The following is a 26,785-nucleotide window of genomic DNA, read 5'->3' as shown; positions in this document are numbered from 1 at the left end:
TATCGGAGCGAATGTGTTGGAGACGACCTACAGCTGCTCCAGGAGGAGACTTGATGTTGTATCTGCAATTGGTGATTTCCTTCATGTTTACAGTGGCACTGATTGGGTGACAGCGACGTGACACCTGCCTAGCTTAGGTGCGAATGGAAGCAAGTTAGGTGAAGGGAACATTACCCTTGAGGGCCAAAATTACTGTTCCCTCTTTATATAAAAAGAGTCGTGCCGTCGTCCTCAAGGGTCGCGTCGTGGAACTTGAGGGCCATGTCGTGGTCGAGAGTCGTACCGCCGTGCTCGATTATCGTACCGTCGTGTTTAGGGTTTGTGCTGTCGTGCTCAAGGGCCGGCTGGTTCAGTAAGGAAGGAATGTTTTATGTAAGAAGGCCGAAGACGGCAGCAGCAGCCGGAGGGGACTGATGGGCCGTAGCGGAAGGGCGTCAGAATGTGAAAGGCTTAGCGTCTGGGGGTCACGTGAGGTGTATCTAAGCTTGGAGCGGCCGGACACCCGCTGAGATCAGCTTAGCTCGGCCAGAAGGAAGAGGAGGAGGAAGGCTCGCCAGTGATAGGAAAGCTTGGGGCGGCCGGAAGTCCGCTGAGCTGAAAGCTTAGCTTGGCAGGGAGGAGGAGGAGGAGGAAGAAGAAGGCTCCACAGCAGGTATAGATGGAAGGAACAGTGGATTACTGCCGGAGGCCTCCCCGATGTACGGCAGGATGATGGAGGACCCGATAGCGTGTTAGCACCCGCCCCGGAAGACTAGCATTCTCTCTCTCTCTCTCTCTCTCTCTCTCTCTCTCTCTCTCTCTCTCTCTCTCTCTCTACGGGGCCCCACGAGTGCAGACCTCTCCCTCCCCATGCAGTATGAATAGGTAATTACAAATGAAGGTAGAATGCACGACCTCCACCATCCCCAGGGTGGCCAGTAGGGCGAGAATATTTGGCTCTGGCTTTACACCTCCACAAAAAAAATGGGAATAGGGGTGAACCCGTGAGCAGCTCCGTTCATAAGAAAGGATTGATCTGTCCTTGTATGGGGTGCTGCTCCCACATCTGGGGTGGTTCTAGCTCTGCATCCTTACTTGACAAAGAGTTGAGTCGAAAGTGGTCAACCAGGCTAGCTTCATAACTTGTCCCGGTTGCCCTGCGCCGCCATGTTGGCTCACTTTCCCTCTTGTATGGGTATTACTTTAGTTCTGGCCCCCGAGAGCTGGCTGCTTGTGTGCCCCCACCACTAGCTAGACCACGCAATACTCGGCCAGCTGCTGCGTCGCATGATTGCTCTGTGTGGCCGTTGGCAACTCAAGAATGGGCTGTTTTAATATTTTTTTTTTTTTTTTTTTTTTGCCGTACACCACAAAGCTTTGGAACTCTCTACCTTCTCATGGCTTTCCCAGTAACTATAATCTGGCACATTCTAAAGGACAGGATTTCCACTTCCTGCAAAATTCCTAAATACTTTTCCTTCTCTCTTCTTTTTCCCATTCAATAACCTCATATCACACTTCAGTTAAGGTCCGGTCTGGATGTGGACTTCATGGCTGGAGCTTCCAACGTAAGAAAAAAGAAAGAATTATAGTTTTACAGTAGTTTATATATCTATCTACATTATTAAGGCTCTGTAAAAGTTCCCTCATACCTGGTCATATTCGTGATTACCACATGTTTGAGAGATTATGATTTACGTAGATTAGGCCCAGATGTCATAACCTTCGTGTTGTTGGATAACAGATAAGAACTCTTATCGTGGTTATGACCAAGGTGGGGTAGGTTACAGGGGCCAGGCCTACCTTCCCTCCTCCTGTATCCTGGTGTTTCATTCCGTCCTCCTGTTCACCTGGTGTTTCATTCGTTCCTCCTGTTCACCTGGTGTTTCATTCGTTCCTCTTGTTCACCTGAGGTTTCATTCGTTCCTCTTGTTCATCTGGTGTTTCACTGATGTTTCATTCGTTCATCTTGTTCACCTGGTGTTTCACTGTTGTTTCAATCGTTCCTCTTGTTCACCTGGTATTTCAGTCGTTCCTCTTGTTTCCTAGAGCATCGTGTTAAGTTAGAAACAAAACAAGAAAAGCTAAATGTGTGAGCCATTGAAGTACTATCCCTCGACTAATTTTGGGAGCCATCCTCATTAATCGCAGTCCAACGAGGCTCGAGACCCTCCCTTGTCATTGGTTGAGGGTAGGGCAGGTGGGGAGGTAGGCAGGTAGGGGTGGTGGCAGCTGGTGACGGGGAGAAAGCTGGCTGTGGAAAGCCAGGATTTGGTGGCCACGGCATCATAGGACGCGACAGGACCTGATAGGAGAGGCTTGAATCCGGGTCGTACTACCGCGGGGGGGGGGGCTGATTACGACCCCCTAGGTCCCCACTGGTGACTGGGAAGGCATCAGAGGTCAGGTCAAAGGTCACTCCCGTCATACTCCAGGGTCGTGCCTACGCCCTCAAGGGCTGATGTACATTTATATTTCAACAAAGGTGTGTGTGTGTGTGTGTGTGTGTGTGTGTGATATCATCCCTCTTTCCGGTCACTCAGTTATAAAGGAAAGGTGGGCAGGTGCTTTGCCATTTTCGTTGTACTTGTTTTTGTTCCCCTGTTCGTTGTTATGTGGGTGCGTGCTGGCGTCATTGGGTTGCGTCAGCCGCTGCAATCCTAGAGTTATATTTAAACATTAGAAAGGTCACTGGCGGCTGGGAAGGGAAGGGTCAGCCAAGGTCAGGAGGGGCGACGTGTGCCGCCTCTCGGAGGTCACGTGCCCCGGAAGGTCAACAGAGTGATGGTCAGCTCCATCCTGGGCTAATATGTTGTGATGGTGATGTTCAGTTACCCATCAGCGAATGTCGCTTCAGCTTCGCAAGGAGTTGGATGAACCCAGCGTAAAGCATCATTGTGATAACAAACGTTCGATTCCCCCAGCGTGACACGGCTGAGGGAACCACGATGAACTGAGGTTTCCGGATGGCTCAGAACTTGGTGACGATGAGGCCTTCAATGTAGTTACTGATGATGAGTCTCGTGTTGCAGAACTACCAAGTGACTCTCCCATGTTCATACAGAACTATGTGGCGTTCACACTGTAGTGTAGAGAGGGAGGACTTTTCTTTCGAGAAACGCCAATGTATAAGAATCTATATAGACATTTATTTGGAGATAGCCTTTTCATCGTCAGAAGCGCTGAATAACCAATGGGTCGCAGCGCTGTTCAAAGCTCACAGAATCAAGGTACGCAAATACTATGTCGAGTCAAGTAAACAGTTGTTTATCGTTGATGGCCAAAATGTCTGTTGAGTTGTTTATTTTCTTGACACTGTCGACTTGGGTCATATTATAAGAAAAGATTACAGACGTTTCACCTTGAAAAATGTAAGTCTTTGTCCTTCTACCACCGTAATCACAACCAGGCTCGTTGGGACACACTGGTCTGTTCTTCTTTGCATTCCATATATTTCAACACCTCACGACTGTATTACCCAGGGATCATCGTGTTCATAACAGATTTTTCTTTACTGGAGTTGATGCCCACAACTGTCATCACTTACGGTGGGACACTAGATAGTTTGGAGGAGGAGGGGGAGGTTGTGTTTGGAGAGAGAGAGAGCGTCGAGCTGAGCTCAAGACAGTAGGGGCGGTGTTCAGGGCCAGGACCTGGCTCATGTGTGTTGGTGTGATGGTAATTTTCTTGTTAGTGTGGGCGAGGAGGCCACGTGTCCCTCGGCACACACGTGGCCTCCTCATCATCATTTCCGCCTCTCTCTCTCTCTCTCTCTCTCTCTCTCTCTCTCTCTCTCTCTCTCTCTCTCTCTCTCTCTCTCTCTCTCTCTCTCTCTCTCTCTCTCTATCTCTCTCTGCGGTGAGCGCGACTCCGGCGTGACAGTATCTCATATCAGTAGTAATTTTCCCATTCCATGTTGGGTAGGAGATGGTAGGCAGCCAGTGAGGCGCTACCGCCTGGGTATAGATAGGGAGGCTTTTGTGACGGCGCCGCATCGAGCCAGCGCTGCAGTGACTGTCGAGTTCCTTTCCCTGACCCGGGATGCTGTTTTTTTTTTCTCACGCACAACTTGGCATGCACGTGGGTTCCCGGTAGTCGTCCCACGACGAACACATTTGCTTCATCTCGCACACGACACTTGACGACACAGCAGCTCACACCACACTGTTCTGAACCCTCGCGCCTCCTGCAGCGAGCGGCGTCTGCCCTCACGGCAGAATCGCGTCATAGGTCCTCGTGCGTAGCCTACCCCTCTCTCTATCTGTCTCTGATTGTAGTAATAGTAGTGCCAGTAGTAGTAGTTTTGATGGTGTTTGTGGTGGTCATAATAGTGGCAGTGGTGGTCGTAATGATGGTGGGTGTATTAAACAACTTCTGCACCAGACGCCCTGGGAGAGGTGGTGTGTGTGTGTGTGTGTTGGGTGGTTATCTGTACCACCGCCGCCCGCTCCCATTAGATGGTGAGTTATGACAAACTCGCCCTTAAAATACCTCTTTCCCTTATCACTGGCAGTGTAATTTAATGGTTGTCATGCCGTCCGGCTGGGCCATGTCGTCTGCTCATGGGAACCAGCGTGTTTGTGCGCCCTCGTAAGTCGATGTTACGTGTGAATTGTTCTTGTAAGTTTTACCCGTATTCCTCCATGGACCATAGATTCTTGTTCCATATCGGAAAGGAGAAATTGACCTTCCGTAAGTGGGAGTCGATCCAGCCGAGTTGTTCGGGTTAGACTCCAGAACACATCACTTGCCTCACCGCTGTGAACGCCCGACACACACACACACACACACACACAAGCAGGTTGCCCAAAAAAACCGTCGAACTATACCCGCGGAACACAGGTGGCCTTGGCTTACTTACTGGGCTCTTGTGTGCTGTGCTAGCTGGCCCATCATACATCCGTGTCTCTGTCTCCGTGTGTAGGCACTTTTGTAAGTAGGCCCTTTTGTTTAAGTGTGTATATCCATTTCTTTTTTTTTTTTTTTTTGTATTTAGCCACCCCGATCTACACAAACATACGGATCCAAAGTCTAGAGGAGGGCAAGAAAGATGATGTCTGGAATAATGGAGGATGTTAGCTACGTATCTGGAGATAAAGATCATATCACCTCATTTACACAGAGCTTCTGTGTACAGTACGATACCGGATCCATACAGGACCCGGGAGGTCAATTGTGGCCTCAGCTTTACCGACTGACACGACCAAGATAGATCGTCTGACTGCCCAAGCCCTGGAGCAATTTAACAACACTGGTGCATGTTGGGGAAATTCGCAGTTAAGACCGGATGTCATAAGGATCGTAATTGATCATGGATCAAGGCTGGCGTTAATATTGGTAATTCCACCCTAATGGTCGGTGGCCACAAGGTAGACAACCTCACAGTGGTCTGAGTTTTATCTTATTATTGCCCTCATTTGTTTTATGATCGGAACGAGGAGTCGCCAAGTTCCTTATGATGGTAATTAGGTAATTACTCTATTGTAAATATTTATATCGGGTTTCCCCATATTGGTGTATGGCGTCGTGAAGAAAATGTAACTTGGTCCTCTGATGTACGTGCCACACAGGAACAGTGTAATAAAACGATTAACGAGGAAACGAGTAATATTGGATTCTGTGAAAGTAGAAAGTCAGTTTGGTGTGTTAGAATCATGACCGTTCAGCGACCGTGTTGGTTGCTCAAGTATGATAACACTGAGATCGTAGTTCATAGAATAAATCTTGCATGTAATCATGTTTTTATTGGCAATAAAAGCCGTGAATAAAGAACACAAGACCACACGATGTACACAACTGTCTGCCAGTAAGACCCTTGAGCACGACGATGCGACCCTTGACCACGACGGTGCGACCCTTGACCACGACGGTACGACCCTTGACCACGACGGTACGACCCTTGAACCCGACGGTACGACCCTTGAACCCGACGGCACGACCCTTGACCACGACGGTACGACATCATCCTTACGGGTCACCGTCGTGCAGGAAGGTCGTGCCGTCGTTCTCACGGGTTGCACCGTCGTGCAGGAAGGTCGTGCCGTCGTTCTGAGGGGTCGTACCGTCGTGTTCAAAAGGGCGGGAACTCCACCCCACCCGACAAACGGAAATGTTTAGAACTCTTTGTTCGTTCGCGCAGTTTCCGTTACGTAATGTTTGCGGTGTGTCTGAATTGTTTGTGTTTGTTGTACCTCAGTGACGTCAACCTTTGTGAGCGTGTCTGCACCCACCCGCCTTCGTTAGCGTCTGTATCGTTGTTAGCGCTTGTGTCCGTAACGTCTTCTTAGTACGTGTGGCACTGCCGTTCGCAGTCGTGTGTCTGTTAGTGTGTGTATGTGTTACCTCTAAGTACCATCTGTGTAGGTGCTGTGGCAGTTCTTCCTCACGTTGCATATTTTCGTGCCAGGTAGTGTGTTCATTAACGCCTGTGTTGTCATTGTTGGTTTGCTCGTTAGATTGCTCTGTCTGGCGTCAGTTATGCATTGTAGTGACGATTTTGTGGGATAGTTTCCAGATCTGCTTCGCTGAGGAACGTATAAAATACTTTCCTCGTTTTCTGTCGTGGCTTCACTTCCTCCTTCGCCAGTATTGTCTCCGTAATGGTCTCGTCTGTGCTCGAGGATGTACACCTGCCTGGTGAGGAGGCCCTGGCTCATGGCCACGGGGATGGCGCCCAGTCAGATGCAATTGATCTGTCAGCGTTGATTCGTTCCAATTATCCGGATAATAAGTGATGAATTGGCAGTTATGATAATTGCTTTTTGCTATGCGTCTCGGGTGCGATGCAGCTGGGTTGGATATTCCTTTATCTCTAAATAAAGGTAAGGGTGACTGTCTGCGGTAAATTGCATTATGCAGTAAAGTAGTTCATTCGAACTGTAGCTTTATTGAACATTATTACGAACTTTCTCTTCAACTTTAATAACTTTTGGAGATTGTTGATATATATGCTATACGTATTGCTGGCGCGGTAATTGCCAGGACATTTAACAGCAACATGAAACTGTGATTAACTGAGTATTAGTGACGGTATTGACTTTCATTGTTGGTGGCAAAGGATGGCTCTCGGGGCGAGAGCTCTAGGAACCATCTGGACACCTGCGGGAATGGGTAAGAGCCACGTCCACAGTCCAGTGCTGGTGTGCGCAGCACTCGCCACCCGCTGATATGGTTAATTAGAGGGACCACGTTGCCCGCCTCAGTCGTCAGGTCGAATAGATAGCGGAGGAATTAATTGCCCAACACATCGACACCAGCAGAGATGGGTAATATGGAGATCCCAGCTTATGTGTCCATCCCGGACCAACACTATCAGCTCGGTCCTTTTTAAGACCTTTACCAATAGGAGAAAATTAAGATCCGACTCGGGCAGTCGATAGATTAAGCCCTGCAGGGTGTGGGCCATGGGAGATGGTGTCTTGGCCTTGTACCTCACCATTAAGGGTCAGCACGTTCGTACATAAGGATAGTGCGGCCGTGCTCAGTGGTGGCATGACATCGTGTTCAGGAGGCTAGATTTGAGTCATGGCCTTTTCGTCTGCAGTTAGATCTTGTTATATTTAAAGCTTAATGTATTCTTGTTTAGTGAGTATTTTGATTTATAGTTTTTTGATTATTTTTACTAAAAGATTAAATATTTTTTCTTTGCAGTGTGATATTTCCTTGGCGTCGAAGTGAGCACAGCAGGAGCTCAGGCCGCAGTAGCCCAGCCCCTTACGACACTACCAGCCAGTTGCCGGCCACCTCGCCCAGCTGCAGCCAATCACCGAGCTGCGCTCACCCAGCAGACTCGGCCAATAGCTCGTCATGCGAGGTTACCAGCGAGCCGAAACGAAAGGTAAGAAGACATGGCTTTGAAAATGTATTCTAAGGTCAGATCTATGTATGTCATTGAACGATGAACGAAAGTAGGGTCCTGTATCCTGTTCTGTCATAGCATTTTTATTGGTATACTTCTTCACTTCCTCATCCATCCCCTGACCTTGTCTCATCGCAAAAGAGATTCGAGTATTGTGGTCTTCAGTTGACCACGATGGATGAATGGGAAATACCCAATCTCAGATATACAACATATGTAATTTGATAGTTATGAATCGAAAGAACGGGAATGGTACTTAGCTAGAACTAGTATGATCTGGTTGGGAAGGTGGGTGTGGGGTGGTGTGGAGTTGCAGGCCATAATTTTTAGTCTGGGTTCGAATCCCGGGCAGGGCAGCCTGCTTATAGTCAGACCCACCTCACCTTCCTTCTCTGTGCGTGCGTAAGAAGGCGCCTGTAATGTGCAAGCGTACCATTACTGTTGCTTGTGTAATAGAGACGGTGGACTCTGGAGTAAGTTGACCTACATATTCATTACACAATGACCCCTGACGTCACTCTTCTACTGCCCAAGGGTGGTGGGTTTGGTGTAGCGTGTGGCTTGGGTTTAAGGTCACGCCCTCCTACCCAGTCGTCTCGTCGTGTTCATGGGTCGTAACCCTCGTCCTTAAAAGCCCCCTTTTCGTCGTGGTTAATGGTCGCACCGTCGTGCTCTGAGGGTTAAGGCCTAAGACACTAGAGAGATGGCGTATGGTATGAGGATTGGAATCGCCAACAGAAAGAAGATGGAAGTCTTTGGTTCGTTTTAGCTCTCTCTCTCTCTCTCTCTCTCTCTCTCTCTCTCTACTCGTAAGTAGTCACTCTCTGGTGGATGAAGATGACTATAACGGATCAGTGGAATAAATTAGCGCACTGAGCCACTTGAATTTCAGATTTGACAAGTTAATGTGGGATGGGATTGATTGGTTTTATAGAAAATACATATTGTAATTGGACTTTATATAAAAGCTTAGGAAATGTTTTATAAGAGAGGAGGACATATGATTTAAGGAGTATTACCGCTTTCAAAGAAAGAAAATATAGAGCGGAAGATATTAAGAGACGAAAAACAATGAATGAAAAGAGGAAAGGAATGGAAGAGGAAGAAAATGTATGGAGTAAACAGAGGGAAGAAAATATAAGTAATGTTGACTCTGAAAATATGAAAGATATATACAAGACAACAAAGATGTGAGTAACTCACCGCATGGTACAGAACCCAGAAGTTTTGCCCAAATATAAAAGGCAAAGAGGAAAAAGTGTTGAGATCGAGCCATTTTAAGTGAGACAGAGTGCATGAAAGCGAACTTAAGACGTCATGCAAGATGCAGAGCGTCCGTGTTTACCACAAAATAGAAAGAAAACGTAAATGAAATATGTGATCACTATGGTAATGACGCCATCATTGATAATGAAATGGGGATAACAGAGTGTGAGGTGTTACCGGACTCAACCCGCGTGCGGTTACATCATTAGTGGACGGAAAGGAGTACAGTCGTGTCTACCAAGACCTCATTCCAAGGGAGATCATTATAACTTTGAAGCTACTGATTGTAGCGCACCTTAAATAACAAGTAAGCGCCAGAATTGAATGGAGACCCACCTGTTTTCCTTAAGAAAACGATGACAGTAGCAAGTCTGTTGAAATTGTTTACAAGAGGAAGTACTGATAAGAGCAGTATAGCAGACATACACAGTGTGGCACAGACAACACCAGTATACCAAGGAGGATGTGTGTGCCGGTACCTAGCTTACGAGAGAAGGAAAAGATTGGAACATTTTATGAACAGTAAGTAGTTATATATAGAAACGAATGCCAACCTGGATGTGTGCCAAACATACAGACTCAACACTTCATTCGCTAGAGTAGTTATATGACAGTCTCTTGTGAGGGAAGAGAATGAACCGCATTTTCTCTCACCCATCGCTAGATCAGTCAGGTGTGCTGCAGAGTTTTATCAGATACGGAAGTGAAATGAGACTTCATGCCAGGAAAGTGGGTCAAGTGTTTTTTCATCATCAGGAAATGCAAAGTGGTGGTAGATGCAGCCATGTCTGAAGTGGAGGAGGGGTTTTCGTGGGAGTATCAGAGCGAAAAGTATTTTGCTTCATTGTTCGCTATATAATAATGATTTCACACACTGGTGTTACCAGACTCCGCCTGTTTGTGGTTACACAGTGATTGAAAAGTCATCTACATCAAGGCTGTATCATTATTTGTGTACGAAAGAGATTACAGTCTTGTTGGAGAACTTCTCGCTCCAGAGGGGTCCATCAGTTCCCTGCTACTGGAAGTAGCGCTGCCTTGGAGCTGTTGGAGCTCTTGGGAAAAGAGTCATAGGGAGCGGCATGTGCAGGGAACAAGTGTGGAAACATTGAAAAGAAAACTTGACATATGGCTGAAGACAGTTCCAGATGAGCCGAGGACTGAGAGCTTGAACGAGATTAGTTTGTGTTGCCGCAAGCGGCGGTGCGCGCGTAGAAGGAGCGAGAACTGTGCCTTTATGTTCCCTTGCGGCAGCAGCCACACCTGGCGTGGTGGCGAACGAGGGAGGAAAAACATGATACCAGTAATAAAGTCCAGGGAAAGAGAGAGAGAGGGGAGGGGGTGTAATCATTGATTGATTACGTGGTACGTGTCTAGCTGGAGTTGGACGTGTGAGTACCCTATTGTGGCGGTAGAGGGTCGTGTTGCCTTAAGGTCGTCTCGTGTCAGAGTCGTCTCGCCCAGGTATGTTTTGTCGGGGTGTTGTTCCGCCGGGGTCGTTATGTGCAGTAAATATGGTGGTGGCAGTTTGCCTGGCAGTTAACTGTGGTAATTGTGTGCGGGGGAAACACTGGCATCCCGGGTCAGTAGGTTAGGTTAGGTAAGAGTTGCCGTCCACGTATATATACACGGCTTCTCCAAACTACCAGTAGTAGACTTCACATCCCTAATTGTCTTGTGTGTGTTTTCCTCCTTACCCTGACATTGGTAGATGACGCTGGTTATAGTTATATGGTGCTCGTGTTTGTTCAAGTCAGCGGAAATAAACGTAAAATTTTTACTGATGCCAGCATAAGCGAAATTAGATTAAATTGGTTATATATATATATATATATATATATATATATATATATATATATATATATATATATATATATATATATATATGAGCCTCACTGTATTGTGGGTCGGGTATGTGTACACTAGAGAAAAAAGATTGAAATTAGTACTGGGGTGGCTTCAAGCCGTGGCTGTAAACACCCAACACTGTGCGCCGGCCTGTACAGCGTCTGTTGGTGTGTGGAACAGGCTGTAAATTACTCACGCCTCTTCCTTAACCCCTGGCGTATATCTGTCTTTATCTGTGGACGCCGCCGCTAGAGGCCACAGCGCCGCCGAGGGAAACTGTATATTACCGGGGGAAGATGTTGGCTCGGAAGCCGGATATTGTGTCCCCCTCATTTCTCAGTGACGAAGCGGTTTCTCCCTGATAACACGGCGTCCACACCGCTGGTCTCTCTCCTCTGTGTTCTCTGTATCGTCCAGACGGTTTCTCCGTGTTACATGGTGTCCACACGGCTGGTCTCTTATGCTCTCTGTATCGTGCAGACGGTTTCTCCGTGTTACATGGCGTGCACACGGCTGGTCTCCGTTCTCGTGTGTTTCCCCGTGTCATTTTACCGCTCAGCGTGGTACGTTGGCGCATTTTACTCCGGGTATTTCTCGTGTGTGTCATGCGTCTCGCCTGCCTGTCTTTCCTGTGTTTAGTACATGATAGTTACCAGTGTTGTGTGACTTTCCTCCACAATTTAATACTGCTCTGTCATTTCACACAAAATAATGCCGTTGTATTTTTGTTTCTATTTCGTCTGACGTAATAAAACCAGTCTTTTTGTGTTCCATCTGTGTTGAGGGAGTTGTATAAGTTGGTGTGTGTGGTCTAGTCGTCCCCCAGTCATTGTGATTTTCATGTTTCTGAAGCAAGATGGTGCGATCCTTGAGCATTCGGAGCAGGATGCCTCGATCATTTAGCTTCCGTGATGATTAATATTCTAATCAAGCCCGGATTGCGTAAATATGTTAATTAATCACTAATATAACCCGGGTGTCACTAGCAGAGAAGCCCGTGTGAATAGATTGAAGGTGTTCACGTTGATGATGGAGGCAGGGCGTACCCCGTTAGCATGGTCAGTGCCCAGGGCAGAGCAAGCGGTCCATCTTGAAAAGAAAAAAAGGTTAGAGACGGCCGGTGAAGCCCTTGGGGTAGGTTAGGCCGTTGAGTATTGCTCAGAATTTCCAGCTCTTTACCGAAAAAAGAAAACGATAAAATCCCGTTTTCCACAATTTTTACTCTGGTATTGCAAAAGATCACAGTAGTGCGCGTGATCCGGTAATTGCTTGTGATCCACAGGAAAATAAAACATGATAAGTTCCCAAGTGCACTTTCGTGTAATGATCTCCCCTGATGATGTGATCATTACACGAAAGTGCACTTGGGAATTTTTCGTGTTTCATTTTTCTATGTATTACTATCATATATATATATATATATATATATATATATATATATATATATATATATATATATATATATATATGTGTGTGTGTGTGTGTGTGTGTGTGTGTGTGTGTGTGTAATGGGAAGCAGTAACGCAGAGTCCGGCCTTAGCGATCTGACGGTTGGTGGCTCTGCACATGCGTTAGGTTCATGCAGGACTGACGGGAGCAGATGGGCATTACGGTAGGAAATAGTACAGGTGATATTAGGAAAGACGCAAGGTTAGGAGAGGCCTTAAGTCAGGGTAGGGTAAAAAAAAAAAGAAAAAAGATTAATTTAGGGTAAAAGTCCGGAGGTTAGGGTACACAAAAAAAAAATCCAGTTTTAGATTAGGGTAAGAAAGCTTAGGGGGAGAGATTACTTAGGTTAGGGTAGGTTAGGAAAGCCCTCAGGGTAGGTTAGGGTAAGAAAGACGGTGGGTTAGAAAAGCCCTGAGGTTAGGTTAGAAAACCTTAATGTTAAGTTAGGACGCCTCCGGGCCACCCCAGGCGTGTCTGGACTGGTTTTTAGAAGACCCGGCCAAAAACACGACTAGTGCGTCCCGGGTATTCGACCTTTTTCCTTGAACTTGGGCTTCACATTTCCTAGGTCGTGGAAACGTGCGGCCAGTGACCACGGGAGGCCGCAGGGTTACAGCAGCGAATTTTCTGGTATTCGCTACCTGTAATTTGCTGTATTCTGCAGGTATGCCCTGTGGCACCCATTGTGTGTGTGTATATATATATATATATATATATATATATATATATATATATATATATATCGAGAAATAGAATTAGGTACAAAGAGTATTTGAATGTATTCGAAATGTTGGAGTTAATAATAGGAACAGATCAATGGGGGAAGAGATTCGTTAGCCCGTATGACTGTGTAAATTATAAAAGAATTGGCAAGTTAGAGTTATTACGATTTTCATTTGTTTGGTCAGAACACAAAGGATGTAAACTGTGTGGGTCGGTCAATATAAAGGCCACACGAGGTATTGCCGACCATCAGGGAATTGATGTTATTGCTTTTATGGTTCCTGTATAGCTTAGGTGGGCCAGGCCTTACATTAGGGCGGAGTTGATGATTGATTTCGCTCACGTTATTTGAGTTGGTGTATTTGTTTAATGAAGGTAATTGGTGGCCGTGTGTACTACTGCTGGTAATTAATATCAGTTCAGCATGGGTGGCTGTACACCAAATGTGGGAATATTCGGTTAAATAAACTTATGTTTATCAAAGGATTAAATAGCTCAACCATGAAGTGACTTTTAACCTGACCCTCATGACCAGTAGGTCATGAGGAGAGCGACGTACCATTAACTTCACATTCGTAACGTATCTCTATACATCGTACATCATCAGTGTCGTATAGAACTGAGTGAATTTGTATGTGAACATCGCTGTCAGATTTTACGACAGTTGTGTGAATGTTGGTGGATTGAGGGCGTAAAGCGTAACTGACACGAGAATCACGCTCATTTCTTGTACTCGCTGGTGGACAGACGCCGTGAGGGAAGCCTAGCGGTGACTACGAGACCGTACGAGCTGATGGTGAACATACATTAAGGGTGTACATTGTTTGACAGATGTAGCAAGAGTATAGCAAGGCTGGGAAGTGTGATCCTAACTGGGTATTGATGAGGACCTGGAGACATTGACGAAGCATTCAAGATCTGCACGAAGAAATCTGAACGTGTCCTGGCGGCGTGAGGAGTCGAGCTGTACGACCCGACCGCTCAACCTCTCTCTCTCTCTCTCTCTCTCTCTCTCTCTCTCTCTCTCTCTCTCTCTCTCTCTCTCTCTCTCTCTCTCCGCCGCCGCCCGAGGCGTGCGATATGCGATGTTCACAACAGTTTGAACTCCGGTGTTGGTAGGGCTGGTGGTGGTGGTGGTGAGTGAGTGACATTTGAGATTGCATACCACTTGCGTGTAGGAGAGCGAGGCGCTTATTACCCCTTGCCTCCCTTCCTGACTAGCCGGGAGGCCCTACCAGGCAGCTGGTGGCCAAGCGAAAGTCGTACAGGATATATGTGTGAGTGTGTGTGTGTGTGTGTGGTTCTCAGAGCAGCTTGCGCTCGTAGATGCCTTGAGTCGTACGACGTCATCCCTGGTTTCCGACGACGTAACTTGCTGGGTTATGACGACTTGACTTCTTGTTTGCGGCGTCGTCTCTTCCCGAGCACGACTACTTGACCGCCCTCGGGGAGGAGGATGACTTAACCTACGTAGAGGACGACTGTGGTTGTCGTACTCAGTGGTTGACGATTGTACCTACACCAGTGTGATCATCAGCTGGCCCCGTGCGCCAGGCTTTGAGAGAGGTTGCCAGGAATCATCATGTCTGCAGGACCCGGATATTCGCGGTCGTTTTCGTGAAAGTAACACAATTATGGGAAGGTTTACATGCAGGACTGTATTCCTGTTTAACGCAAGAATGACGTTGTGATGTATCGTGCTCATGAGAGATGGACAGGCCTGAATGTTATTATCATTATGAATTGTATTATGGCCTCAATCTAGATAATGTACGGTACAGGAACATAGTTATGATCAGGCTGGGTTTGTTATGACCCACGTATTTCTATATGGGTGCCAGAGTATCAGTTCTGTTGTGTTCACAATGAGGTTGTTACAGATCTTTACTTGATCAGAATAAAGTGTGTATTTGGAATAAGGCTGGTATATATCCAGATGTAATTAGAATAGTTGAAGTAAATTATTATCTAATTATAATAAGATTGTTATAAATCCTGATGTAATTGTAATAAGATTCATATAAATGCTGATGTAATCATAATAAGATTCATTATAAATCCTGATGTAATTTATAATAGGTGATGTAAATCCAGATATAATTAGACCTGGATTAATATAGATCTTGTAACGATAAGAGTTAGGTTGATATTAATCCTGGCGTAATTAGAATAAGGTCAGCAGCGACTTTGATTCGTGTTTATTCAAGGACCACTGGAAAAGTGGGTCTGGCTGGCTCACCCCAGATACAGCCTCCTGTTTCCTCCAGGATATCAAACTGGTTTAGGCCAGTTTACCTCTTGCCTAGAATGGTGTGTGTGTGTGTGTGTGTGTGTGTGTTCGTGTGTTCCAGGACCCCCAGCAGAGCGGCCTGGTGCCTCCCGGCTCGATGTGGTCAGCTTTCTCTGTACCTCCCCAGCTCAGCTGCACCCACTGGGTCAGTTTACTCTCGTAGGAATGTACCCAACCTGCTTACAGTCTTGAGTGCCAGCATACAGGCGCAGCTCTGTGAGACAGACGGTTAGATCGAGAGTCAATTGTACTGTTATGTATGTTCTCGCGTATTTGAGTAAACTTTCTTAACATGCAAACAAACTGTGACTTCGAAGGCGCGCGCCGGTATCTGAAACAGTTTGCCAACTTTGAACACGACGGTGCGACCCTTGGGTATGACGGCCTAAGGCTATGACCAGCCTGAACCATTAAGGATCATCAGGTCAACAAAGACTGAAGACGAACGAGTTTTGGGAGCTGAATAATCTGGGAAAGGGTTTTGTGTGTGTGTGTGTGTGTGTGTGTGTGTGTCTTGTGACCAAGGGACGGTTGCGTGTGTGTGTGTGGGTGTTGTGACCAAGGGAAGGTTGTGTGTGTGGGTGTTGTGACCAAGGGAAGGTTGTGTGTGTGTGTGGGTGTTGTGACCAAGGGAAGGTTGTGTGTGTGTGTGGGTGTTGTGACCAAGGGAAGGTTGTGTGTGTGGGTGTTGTGACCAAGGGAAGGTTGTGTGTTTGGGAGTTGTGACCAAGGGAAGGTTGTGTGTGTGGGTGTTGTGACCAAGGAAAGGTTGTGTGTGTGGGTGTTGTGACCAAGGGAAGGTTGTGTGTGTGTGTGGATGTTGTGAGCAAGGAAAGGTTGTGTGTGTGGGTGTTGTGACCAAGGGAAGGTTGTGTGTGTGTGTGGATGTTGTGAGCAAGGGAAGGTTGTGTGTGTGGGTGTTGTGACCAAGGGAAGGTTGTGTGTGTGTGTGGATGTTGTGAGCAAGGGAAGGTTGGGAAATACACGAGAAGTGTAGTTAGAGGGCATTGGAGTATGGGCTTCACTTGGAGCGTTACGTTTTTACGCATTATATTCTTTGATTTTCACATATTCAGTATCGTAGTGGGCCTCATGGACGTCGTTGAGGCCTTCGGCAACAATAGGGTATGAATTCGCAGGAGGATGGGACGGAGCCTTGTGCGTGGCCACGCGCGATGGTCATCATGAGCACGGCGGGTGGAGGTGGCGGGTGGTGGGGTGCCTTGCTTTCCCCGCTATGTAAGGCTGCGTGACTCTGCCTTGTTACTTTCTCCCGGCCACCGAGGGGCAGCCTGTGCTCAGACTCTCCCGGTGCCATAACTTGGTGCCTTCCTTGCCTACCGTGTTTCCAGTTTTGTGTGTGTCTGTTCCCCACCTCTCTCTCTCTCTCTCTCTCTCTCTCTCTCTCTCTCTCTCTCTCTCTCTCTCTCGTAAAGATTGAGGATTGCTGTTGTAGATTTGAGATAGAATATCCTGCTCTGAATTGTATTCGCCTTCCGTACCTGCAGCTTCATTTCTCAGCTCATAACCATCATGAAGTTTGATGTCAGCCTTTTTTTTTTTTTTTTTTACATTTTTTTAAAACTTTTTTGCTCGTTTGAATTCATTTTTTAATGGCCATTACAGTTACCTTTTGCATTATTTGCTTCGGGGATATTTCCAGTATTTTCTCATTACCAGTACACACAAAGGCTATTTTTTAAAGTTCTTTGCTTTGGCCTTTTTTTTATATATTATTTTCATATGCTGTGGACATCCTTCGACATGACCATTTTGCCAGCATTTCAGCTTTTGAGATAAACCCTTGCCCTGGTGTGTGGTCACCTGTGTTCCCACATACGTAAGATGAATTAGTCCGTCGGTCTGGTGGTGTATTGTGTGATGGTTAGGTTAGTGGCGGGTTTACTGGACACTTTTCCATGATTACACTCCCCGCTCCCCAGTCTCCGTCATTATGGCTGTGGTTAGTCCCATTAGCCGTAATCATAGTAATTGATTACATTAATATTTGTTTTGTAGGTTTCGAATTATGTGTTAATCCTTGTGCGTGATGTTTCAATATTCAGCTGTGCCGCATGTTGTCTGTGGTATATCTTTATATCATATGTCCCGTTCAGTTTGTTTGTTGAGACCTAAATATGTGGAGGTAAATGTTTATCAGCATTTAGCTTACATTGGTGAGATGACCCATGAGCTCAGGGTTGTGAGATGACCCATGAGCTCAGGGTTGTGAGGTGACCCATGAGCTCAGGGTTGTGAGGTGGAGCGCCTTCATCTCCTCACAGGAGGAAGGACGACTTTATTGTAAAATGAAGATGTGTTGCTCCTCGTAACCTTGGTTCATTGTTTTCTGATTACGCCCACGTTTTCTACCGTCATGTGATGTTTATAGTTGTACTCATGATATTTCTTCATAACGTGAATCGCGTCTTCGTCTTCGTCGTCGTCGTCGTAGTAGTAGTAGTCGTAATGGTCGTAGTAGTGGTCGTAGTAGTGGTAGTAGATGCAATATTTTACCACGAGCAACGTGACCCGTTCAAGACATACGGGTTGCAGCCGACCTCGACCCACCAGTGACCTCTGACCTTACTGTGCCTTCTAAACCAGTCCCTCCCCCCTCCCCCCTTCCATCCCCACGAGCAAGCCGTTTTCACCTTTAACGCCGTGAGCTCCATAGTCAGACCCTTTTGACCCTTAAACCCTTAAGGGTCACTAACGGTCACAAAGTCGTGCTGTTATACCCAAGGGTCGTACCGCCGTGCCCAGGGAAACGCACTTGTTTACAGCAACGCACGCAGTAATGAGCTGGGACTGTGGCCTTTATATGCTGACAGCAATGGAGACGTGTGTTCGTGTGGCTGTAACAAGTGGCAGGTTGTAAGATCCAGGGGAAATGATCTTAAGGAGTTGGTTTGATGATAGGAGGCATAAGTGATTAAGGATGAATAGAGTATTAGTTAAGCTGTGGCAGTGGTGGCATTCATAGAGTAGTTAGCAGACCCCTTATAAGTAGCAGGAGAAAAGCAGAGCAAAGCAGAGGCTTTCTCCCTCACCCTCCACCCAGCGCGGCAACACGGGATACTGATGGGGAAAAAATACCTTGCAGGACTAATGTCTGAAGGAAATGTTTATATGTTTATCAGGAATTAGAGTATGACTGTTGGCAGTGATGCTGTAGCCCGGGACAGCCAGCTGACAGTATGGGTCTCGTAGCATTGTTCTCGTAACACAGTTGCTCACCGCACGTAGCTGGGCTTGTGGGAGAAATGTAAATAAAAGAATTCGTTTGGGAAAGGAACTTTCATCGTAGCTTTATATGTGCAAGAATTGATTAGGAGGATTACGTTCCTCATGCTGGAAGTTGCAGCACGAGTATCATTGTAAGTTGCATCAGTATCATCAAGTAACTCCCTGCTTGAAAGGACTCCATCCTGCCCCTGCAACTGAATGTAGCGCAGCCTTAGAGCTGCAGGAGTCCCGTAGGAAGAAAAATAAAGAGGTCCTGGTGGTAATGATAGGCAGATGAATAACACTTTCTGTGTACAAGTGTCATCTCACACGTACCGAGGATGAAAGTTTTAACAGTGTATTGGTTGCAACTCGGGCAGTCCCTGGCCTTAACTGCCGCCGGCCGGGTGGTGGCAGCGACGGACACTAGTGCTGGGCCGAAGTCAAGCATGACGAGACGAGAGAGAGAGAGAGAGAGAGAGAGAGAGAGAGAGAGAGAGAGAGAAGAGGAGCACCCAGAGGACATACAGACCAGCAGCATGAGATAGGTCGTGGCCGAGAGAGAGAGAGAGAGAGAGAGAGAGAGAGAGAGAGAGAGAGAGAGAGAGAGAGAGAGAGAGAGTGTCTGCCATACTGTATCCAGTTTCAGCGAAGTTACGTCACCTCAGATAAGCTTTACCTTGTTATAGGGGATGGCGGCGTGTGTGTGTGTGTGTGTGTGTGTGTGTAGGGAAGCAACTGTAGTTACTGATTTTGCGATAGTGTGAGTTACGTCAACAGGGATCACATCGCACAAAGGAAGCTATGCATTTTTTTTTATTTCATTTATTATTTCATTTTTATTTTCTTGCTGTCCTCTTCCTTGCTAGCAGATAGATAGAGCGAGACACAGAGGGGTTCGGTATTATGAGGTAGCCATGAGGGTCAGGTGGAAGGTCAAGCCATTTTGTGAGAAGGTCTTACTAACCGCTTGCTGGAAGGTCGTGCCGCCGTACGTAAAGGTCGTGTCTCTGTTCTTCAAGGTGTTAACACCATTTCATTCAGGGTTGTGTGCTGGTGAGGTTGTATTAAGTGAGCTGTACTCGGATTTGCATTTTAGCCAATGTCTGTTTTTGTCAGTCTGGTGTGCGTGTGTTATTGCTCTGCTTCTTAGTCTGTTCTGAGCGCATGCTTGTTAAGATAATGCAGTATATTCAGCAGTTTTTGTGTCTGTTAGATTTAGATATAGATTGAAATTACTTTGACTTAAATATCATATACAGGTTACTGTATAAGTGTAAGTCGAGGCTTTAAGGAAGAAGCCTGTTGTGTTCCAGTGAATTTCTTTAGTTTATACAGGTAATGTGTTTCATGTCTCTATGCTGTTCCTGTGTGGGTGTGTGTAGAAGGTTCAGTCTGGTCCACGAGCCTGTAATTCTATGTGTTGAAGGTCTGGGTGTGTGGGTCTTGGTTACGTTCGTGGAGAGCAGTACGTTGCTGTGGAGGGAAGGGAGACCTGAAGGTCTTGTCTGGTGTGACCATGAGAGGTAATGTATGTATCTTCATGTCTGGCTATTTTCATCGTGAAGGAGAGCCTCGTCCATCCAAGGCAGGTGGCTGACAGCCTCGTATGGTGGACGTACAGATGGAGCGAATTAATCTAGGGGGCCCATGTTAGAAAACGGGTGGCGGCCTCCGACGGTAAACCGGCTGGTTTGGCGGGGGTAAGGATTAAACTGATTGCCAGATGGATGGCCACTGTGAATGTAGACTCGACAGAAGAATGGATGGGGGTATGTCTCTTACATTCAGCCCGGCCATGTGAGTTAAGGGAGATTAAAAGTTTTCCATTATAAGAAGGAAAACTTGGGGGGTGGAGGCTTGATTTTGAAAGGGAGACACCGAACTACGCTCAGTGGTGTGGAGGGAGGGTATGGGAGTGGGGGCTTTGTTGAAAGATTAGGCTGTTCCAGGCGGGTCCAGCGACCATCAACGTGGGTATGGTCAACGAACATCATTAGTTGTCGTGTACGTATGTACACTGTATATCTCGCGGCTTTCGTCCTGTTCGAACTATCCTGTCAGGATGTGTATGTACGTACGTTTGTTCCTGGGTTAGGTTGCCGGTGTTAGTGAGGGGGGAATGTGCTGGTGGTGAGGGCATTAGATTGATGCTCCGGTGTCGGTCTGGGCCACTCTGGATTGCGTTATCTGTGGCTAGCAACACGGCCGGCCTGCTCCACTTCCCACCACAGACCCGCCACAGACCACACATCAGTTGGCATCTGGAGAAGATTTGGGCGGTAAGTGCCACCACCGCTGCCACCACCCTCCCTACCACCCTGACCTGAAGAGATGGCACGGCTAATGGCGGTACCCGTAGGGCCCAGTGAGGCACTGCAGTGGATGGCACTCTGGTTCACTGCACAGGTACTGTGCTTTACCGTCTTCTGGTCTCTAGTGAGAGAGGCTGCTGGAGATGACCGCTTCCCCCTGCCTTCGTCAGGAAGTCGTCAAAAGCCTTGCGTCAAATGTAATTATGTAGGGGGTTTGATAGAGCAGGGTAGAGGAGGAGAGGCTGTGTGAAGCCAACTTTGTGAAGGACTCTTTCATAAAACCTCAGGGGGGTTCAACTCCAAGGACATGCTACCCCAGGGGCACCCTGTGTAGGCACATGACGGCCTACCTCGGGGACACTTCACCCCATGAGAAGCAGTCCCCTCCGAACCCACCACTGGAGGATTCTTCCCCCGAGGGCGACCCGCCTCCTCGGGAGCTCCCTACCATCACGGACACCCGACACGGGACTAGGACACTACTCCCGACCCATGTTCTCTAGGATATCCCGCCGGTGGGATCGTATAGCTGGGTAGTGTGACTCCACCCAGGACGCCCCCACACCGCTGCTGGAGCGAGTTAATCTGCTCCCTCGAGAGGATCTTCCATCACGAGCCGTCTCAACAAGAGCACTGACCAGCACGGGCCGCCATAGCGAGAGGCCATATACATCATATCATAAGGGCTACCTGTATAGCCTTAGTTATAATCCATATATATATATATATATATATATATATATATATATATATATATATATATATATATATATATATATATATATCAACTTATATTTCTCTCTTGTGTCTCCCCTGATGATGTGATTACTACACGAAAGTGCACTTTGAAACTTATCGTGTTTCATTTTCCCCGTGGACTCATAGGAATAGCTTGATCACTCGCAAAATTGTGATCCTTTCCAATATATATATATATATATATATATATATATATATATATATATATATATATATATATATATATATATATATATATATATACAGTGTTGAAGGATTGCTTCCGTGTGGGTGTTGTGTTGCGATAGAGATGTGTGTGTATTGTCTGGTAATTTTTCCCCCTAGTAAATGCTGTTTAAAATGGCATTGCCGTCCCAGGAAATTACAGTTAATTTTGGACTTAAACTTTAAACACCTGCAAACATTTTCTAGTTGCAAGGCTTAGTTAGGAAAGGGCAGATGTGTCGCTTCATAAAATATTAATTTCTGGCAGTCTGTGGACGTGTTTCATTGTGTCATAGATTTGCTGGGGAAAAAGAAAACTTCATTTTTATCTTACCTCATATTTCTCTGTGCATCGCTCTGTGCATCGCGGGGGATTATACAATGGTTACTGCAGTGGACTGGGATCTGACGAGGTTTGTTCTATTTGCGTTTTAATTCTTGAGTGTCCGGAAATTGTTACACCACAAGAATGTTTTTATTAGTGTGTGTGTGTGTGTGTGTGTGTGTGTGTGTGTGTGTGTGTGGAGTGCGTCACTTCCCAATGCACTTGTATTCCATTTTCCAACACCAGTAATTACAGATTAAGAGAAAACATTAGTTTTATATATTTCCATCATCAAAGGATCACAGGTCATGTACAAAAAAGATCCTTGATACGTTTTTTCAGTAACAACATAAATTTCTGTTTACATATTTTTCCCAGACTGATGTTTACTTGGAGGATGACGTAATGACTCATAACTTTTCCCATGGTCCTTGACGTCACAGTCCTGACGAGGATGTCTCCCCGGTGTGGGAAATCCTCCCCAAGTCCGGCCCCACAGCGGCCGGGGTGTGGTCTCGTAACTGGGGTGGTTCTGGGTAGGAGGCTAGGGTATGGTCTACCCGCCCACCACACCAGTCCTACATAATGTGGTAGCGACGCTCAGTTAGGACGTGTGTGGATACCCGTCTCAGGGTTTCTTAAGGCGTTCGTATGTACAGGGGCGTTCATTGGCAGGGTAAGGTACACATGGCCATAGTTATGCACGTGAATACATGTGGGTACTGACTTAAGATATGGAGAAACTCCTTCCAACAGCCAGGATCGAACCCGGTACCCTTGTGCGCGTTCATATGCACTTTGTTCCTATATATATATATATATATATATATATATATATATATATATATATATATATATATATATATATATTGAACAAACAAGCCACATCCCACGGGTCAGGATGTGCAGTGATGTGTGTTTCTGTTTGTTGTGTGAGTACAGAACAATTCAGATGACGTACACTGTCTTCTGTGTGGACGTTGCATCATGGGCATGAAAGGCAGTGTGGTATGTAGAGTCGATGTTTGGTCCTGAACGCACAAGAGAAAGTATAACTCGCGCATGAATGGGGAGTGCCGTTTCGGATCGGTTTATGTCTGGTAGATTGTATATAAGACTCAAGATAGCGGGCGTTGGTTATTTGGTGTTTGTCAGGTCATTATTCCTTTTTTCAGTATTTTTTTTTCTTTTAGAAGGGGGAGGGGGTGACTTGTGGGTATAGGTTGCTGTGGGCGTGGTCTTGTGCTGTTGCCAATGCATTGGATGCCGAGTATATTGAGGTGGGGTTATTCTGGAAGTTATTTTTTTGTTCCATTGCGCATTTGCTGAATGTTAGCGCTTGCTAAGCAGCCGGGGATTGTCTGCTCCCTTTGTGTGGTATGTACCTTTGGTATCTCTCTCTCTCTCTCTCTCTCTCTCTCTCTCTCTCTCTCTCTCTCTCTCTCTCTCTCTCTCTCTCTCTCTCTCTCTCTCTCACTATGTATCATTGGCCTGTCTGTGCTTGTATCGGAGCCTGGAAGCTGTGAGTGCCACATAAAACGGGTCCTGGTGTTCTTATGGAATGGTAATAACAACATATAAAGGCGCCAGTCACGGGCGCCGGTGGCCGCAGGAGCAGCACTGGTCCTGCTGGGAAGGATTGTGATCGATCTGCCTCCTCAGGAGAGGTGGATAGATGGGAGGAGAAACAAGCGAAGACAAAGAGTTCCATAATTTAGCTGCGGAGTTGCCATCGACGACACACACACACACACACACACACACACACACACACACACACACACACACACGGTATCCATGGGACTTGGTGGCCTGTCGGGCGCTGCGTGACCACATCGAATGAGGTGACACGCAACACCAGAAGATATCATAAAATTCCTCGTCCATAATTAATGTTTCCTGTGTTTATCATTGAGAAGAAACTGATTCAGGGAACCAGATATGAAGTTATTAGTTATTCCTGGAATTGCAGTGTAGATTTTACCAATGCGCCGGGAGACTTTTATATACATTTATGTAATTATCAGTAATTAAGTTTGCTTCTGTAAGAGCGCGACGTGATACTCAACATTACACAGGTGGAGGCCGGTGGCAGAAATTTGGAATATGAGAGGTGGTTGGTGTGGGATGTACACGTCCTGATCCTTCCATTGTGTAGCATCAAGCGTGTGTGTGTGTGTGTGTTAATATTTCAGCGTCATCTGTTCACGTCTCCTGTGGTATGCTGCCATGTGTTGCCACTGCAGTTATATGAGTTATTGGAATTCGTTTTGTTTGTGGCCTCACTTAAGATACTTAATGTAGGTTACGCTGAAGAGCATTCTGATGGACTTCCTCCCTGGGTATGAATTGCACGGAGGTGTCAGGGAAGCAACCATACGTACAGAGAGTAGAATGTGTCCCTCTTACGGTATTCGTGTTGGCCTAGAGTCATTAGAAACACATGAGGTTGATATTGTCACAAAAGGATGGCGTTAGATACCCGTGCTGGTCTGAGTTGGTCAGCGGACCCGTCTGAACTCGATTGGTTCACGAAGCAGTCAGACAGTATAGAAATCAGCCGACCTGCATGAGCTCGACTGGTTCATGAAGCAATGAGTGGACGGGTTAGACGGTCTAGAAATAAGGTTGCATCCTGGGTGGCTGATGAAATGAGATAGTTGACCGGCAGAGTCAGACTCGGTGTTGAAATGGCGGTTTTTTTCACATGGGTTTGGGGAAGGAGAGGTGTGTGCCGGGCATGTGCGGCGGCCTGGTTCCAGACCAACAGAGAGCTGGCTGAGTTCACACACACGACTTTCGTAACTCCCCTGCGGGTGTTTACCATGGGCGCAGGTTTCTCCCACCCATAAGCCACGAAGGTTACTGGTGTAGGAGAGAGGCGGAGGGCCCCCAGGGTCACGGGACTGTGGCCTGAGGGGGGCCCTTGTGGCCGTGTGTGGCGCCCCATTGAGCAGGGGGTTGGCCCTCGAGTCTTCATCATGGTGATAGCCCTACCGTCGTACAGTGCAATAAGGGTGTAATACTCGAGGTCTATAAGGCCGAGAGTCTTGTCGTTCGTAGCGTGTGGGAGAGACGTAGAGGGGAAGTGGCCGTGTGTAGGATATACCACAGGGTAGCATCAGGTATATGGCCGTGAAGGATGTCTCTCAGGACGTTAGCGTCGAGAGGCTCGTGTTGCGGCAGGATCCGAGGCCGTCCTCTGGGCCAGATTGTGTTGCCTGCGTCATGCGGGTGGCGACCTGAAGTCTGGCTCTCCTTCGCTGGCATGGAGTGGTAATGCAGGAGTAGCGGGGTGGGTATGTATTACGACTGGACTGCGTTCGGCGTGTGGGCGCGGGAGGTCGGCCTGACTACCCCAGCTGCAGACTGGAGTGTGGCATGACTCCTCACTGCTCGTGTCGCGAGCGTCACTACCCCAGCAGTCCAGGTGAAAATGGTGTGGTGAGTAGGAAGTGAAGACATTCTGATAGTCGGGAGGTGGGGAGCGGGAGGACCCGCTGGTATCGGACTTATTGCCCGGCTGCAGCACCTGGCCAGCAGGTAGCAGGTCCCCCTCCCCTACCGTCACTGCAGGTCAGCAGGATGCGGTTCTCGCTGGGCCAAGCGGGAGCTGTACTGTGGCAGGCGAGGCGCCAGGGGCGGTACATCCGCAGGTACACAGGTTCGATAAAAAACTACGTTTTCTGTCGAGTTTTTACAGTGTGTTCATAGTGTAGTTCCTCTCTCTCTCTCTCTCTCTCTCTCTCTCTCTCTCTCTCTCTCTCTCTCTCTCTCTCTCTCTCTCTCTCTCTCTCTCTCTCTCAACGTTCTCAACAGGTGTTTGCCAACAGTGCATCGTAAAAGTGTCGGGGAAATGTTTACAAATTGCCATGTGCGAATATTTGAACACCGCTGCATCTTAAAGAATACTGGGGGAGGAGGGAGGATTTTTTATCGTTGGTTTTCATAAAGGTTTACGAGCGGGCACGGGAGCAGGATTGGTCATGGAGGCATTACAGGCGTGGGCTGGTGGATGGGATGTGGGCGTTTAGACTGGGCGGTGTGATGCAGGCGCGGGCGGGGAGGTGAGCGGGCGGCGGTGCGCGTCATGACGGCTACGCCCGCCCCGCACAGCTGTAGTACGCCCTCGCTGACAAAAAACAAGTGTTTTCCCTCCACTGTACCGATCTACTGGGACGAGTAGGGGTGGCGAGTGGGCGGAGGGGGGTGAGGCAGGCGAGTGCGCGAGTTGGGAGAGGGATGTGGAAAGGTGAGTTGGATACAGGGAGATTAAAAGTTTGGAAGGGCAGTGTATCGAAAAGTCAGAGGGGAGCTCGCTCGCTCTGTCAATTCTCTTTGCCAAAGTAGCTTTATATGGAGACCGTGACGCCACGGGGTGGTCCTAGACCCTTTTCTATGTCCATATTCAGATGTAGACGGTGGTAAACTGCGGTTTATAACGCATGTGTATAACTTATTACATTATTATCACACTGGACATTGACTTTGATTCAGGTTAACCACATGAGCATGACGGTACAACTGTTAGATACGAGTAC

General features: G+C 47.1%; 1 protein-coding gene across 1 annotated transcript in view; it reads left to right on the top strand.

Moving 5' to 3' along the window:
• RhoGEF3 (Rho guanine nucleotide exchange factor 3) overlaps positions 1–26,785 on the top strand; it is a 296,106-nt gene that overhangs the window by 114,937 nt on the left and 154,384 nt on the right. The window contains exon 2 of the mRNA XM_071681260.1: positions 7,630–7,816. Within this exon, the coding sequence (XP_071537361.1) occupies positions 7,630–7,816 (187 nt within the window). The remainder of the gene's footprint in view (positions 1–7,629; positions 7,817–26,785) is intronic.

Source organism: Panulirus ornatus, chromosome 32, assembly GCF_036320965.1.
Source record: "Panulirus ornatus isolate Po-2019 chromosome 32, ASM3632096v1, whole genome shotgun sequence".
Taxonomy (NCBI): Eukaryota; Metazoa; Arthropoda; class Malacostraca; order Decapoda; family Palinuridae; genus Panulirus; species Panulirus ornatus.
The sequence above is the reverse complement of the archived record's forward strand: the minus strand, read 5'-3'. Positions and strand labels throughout refer to the sequence as shown.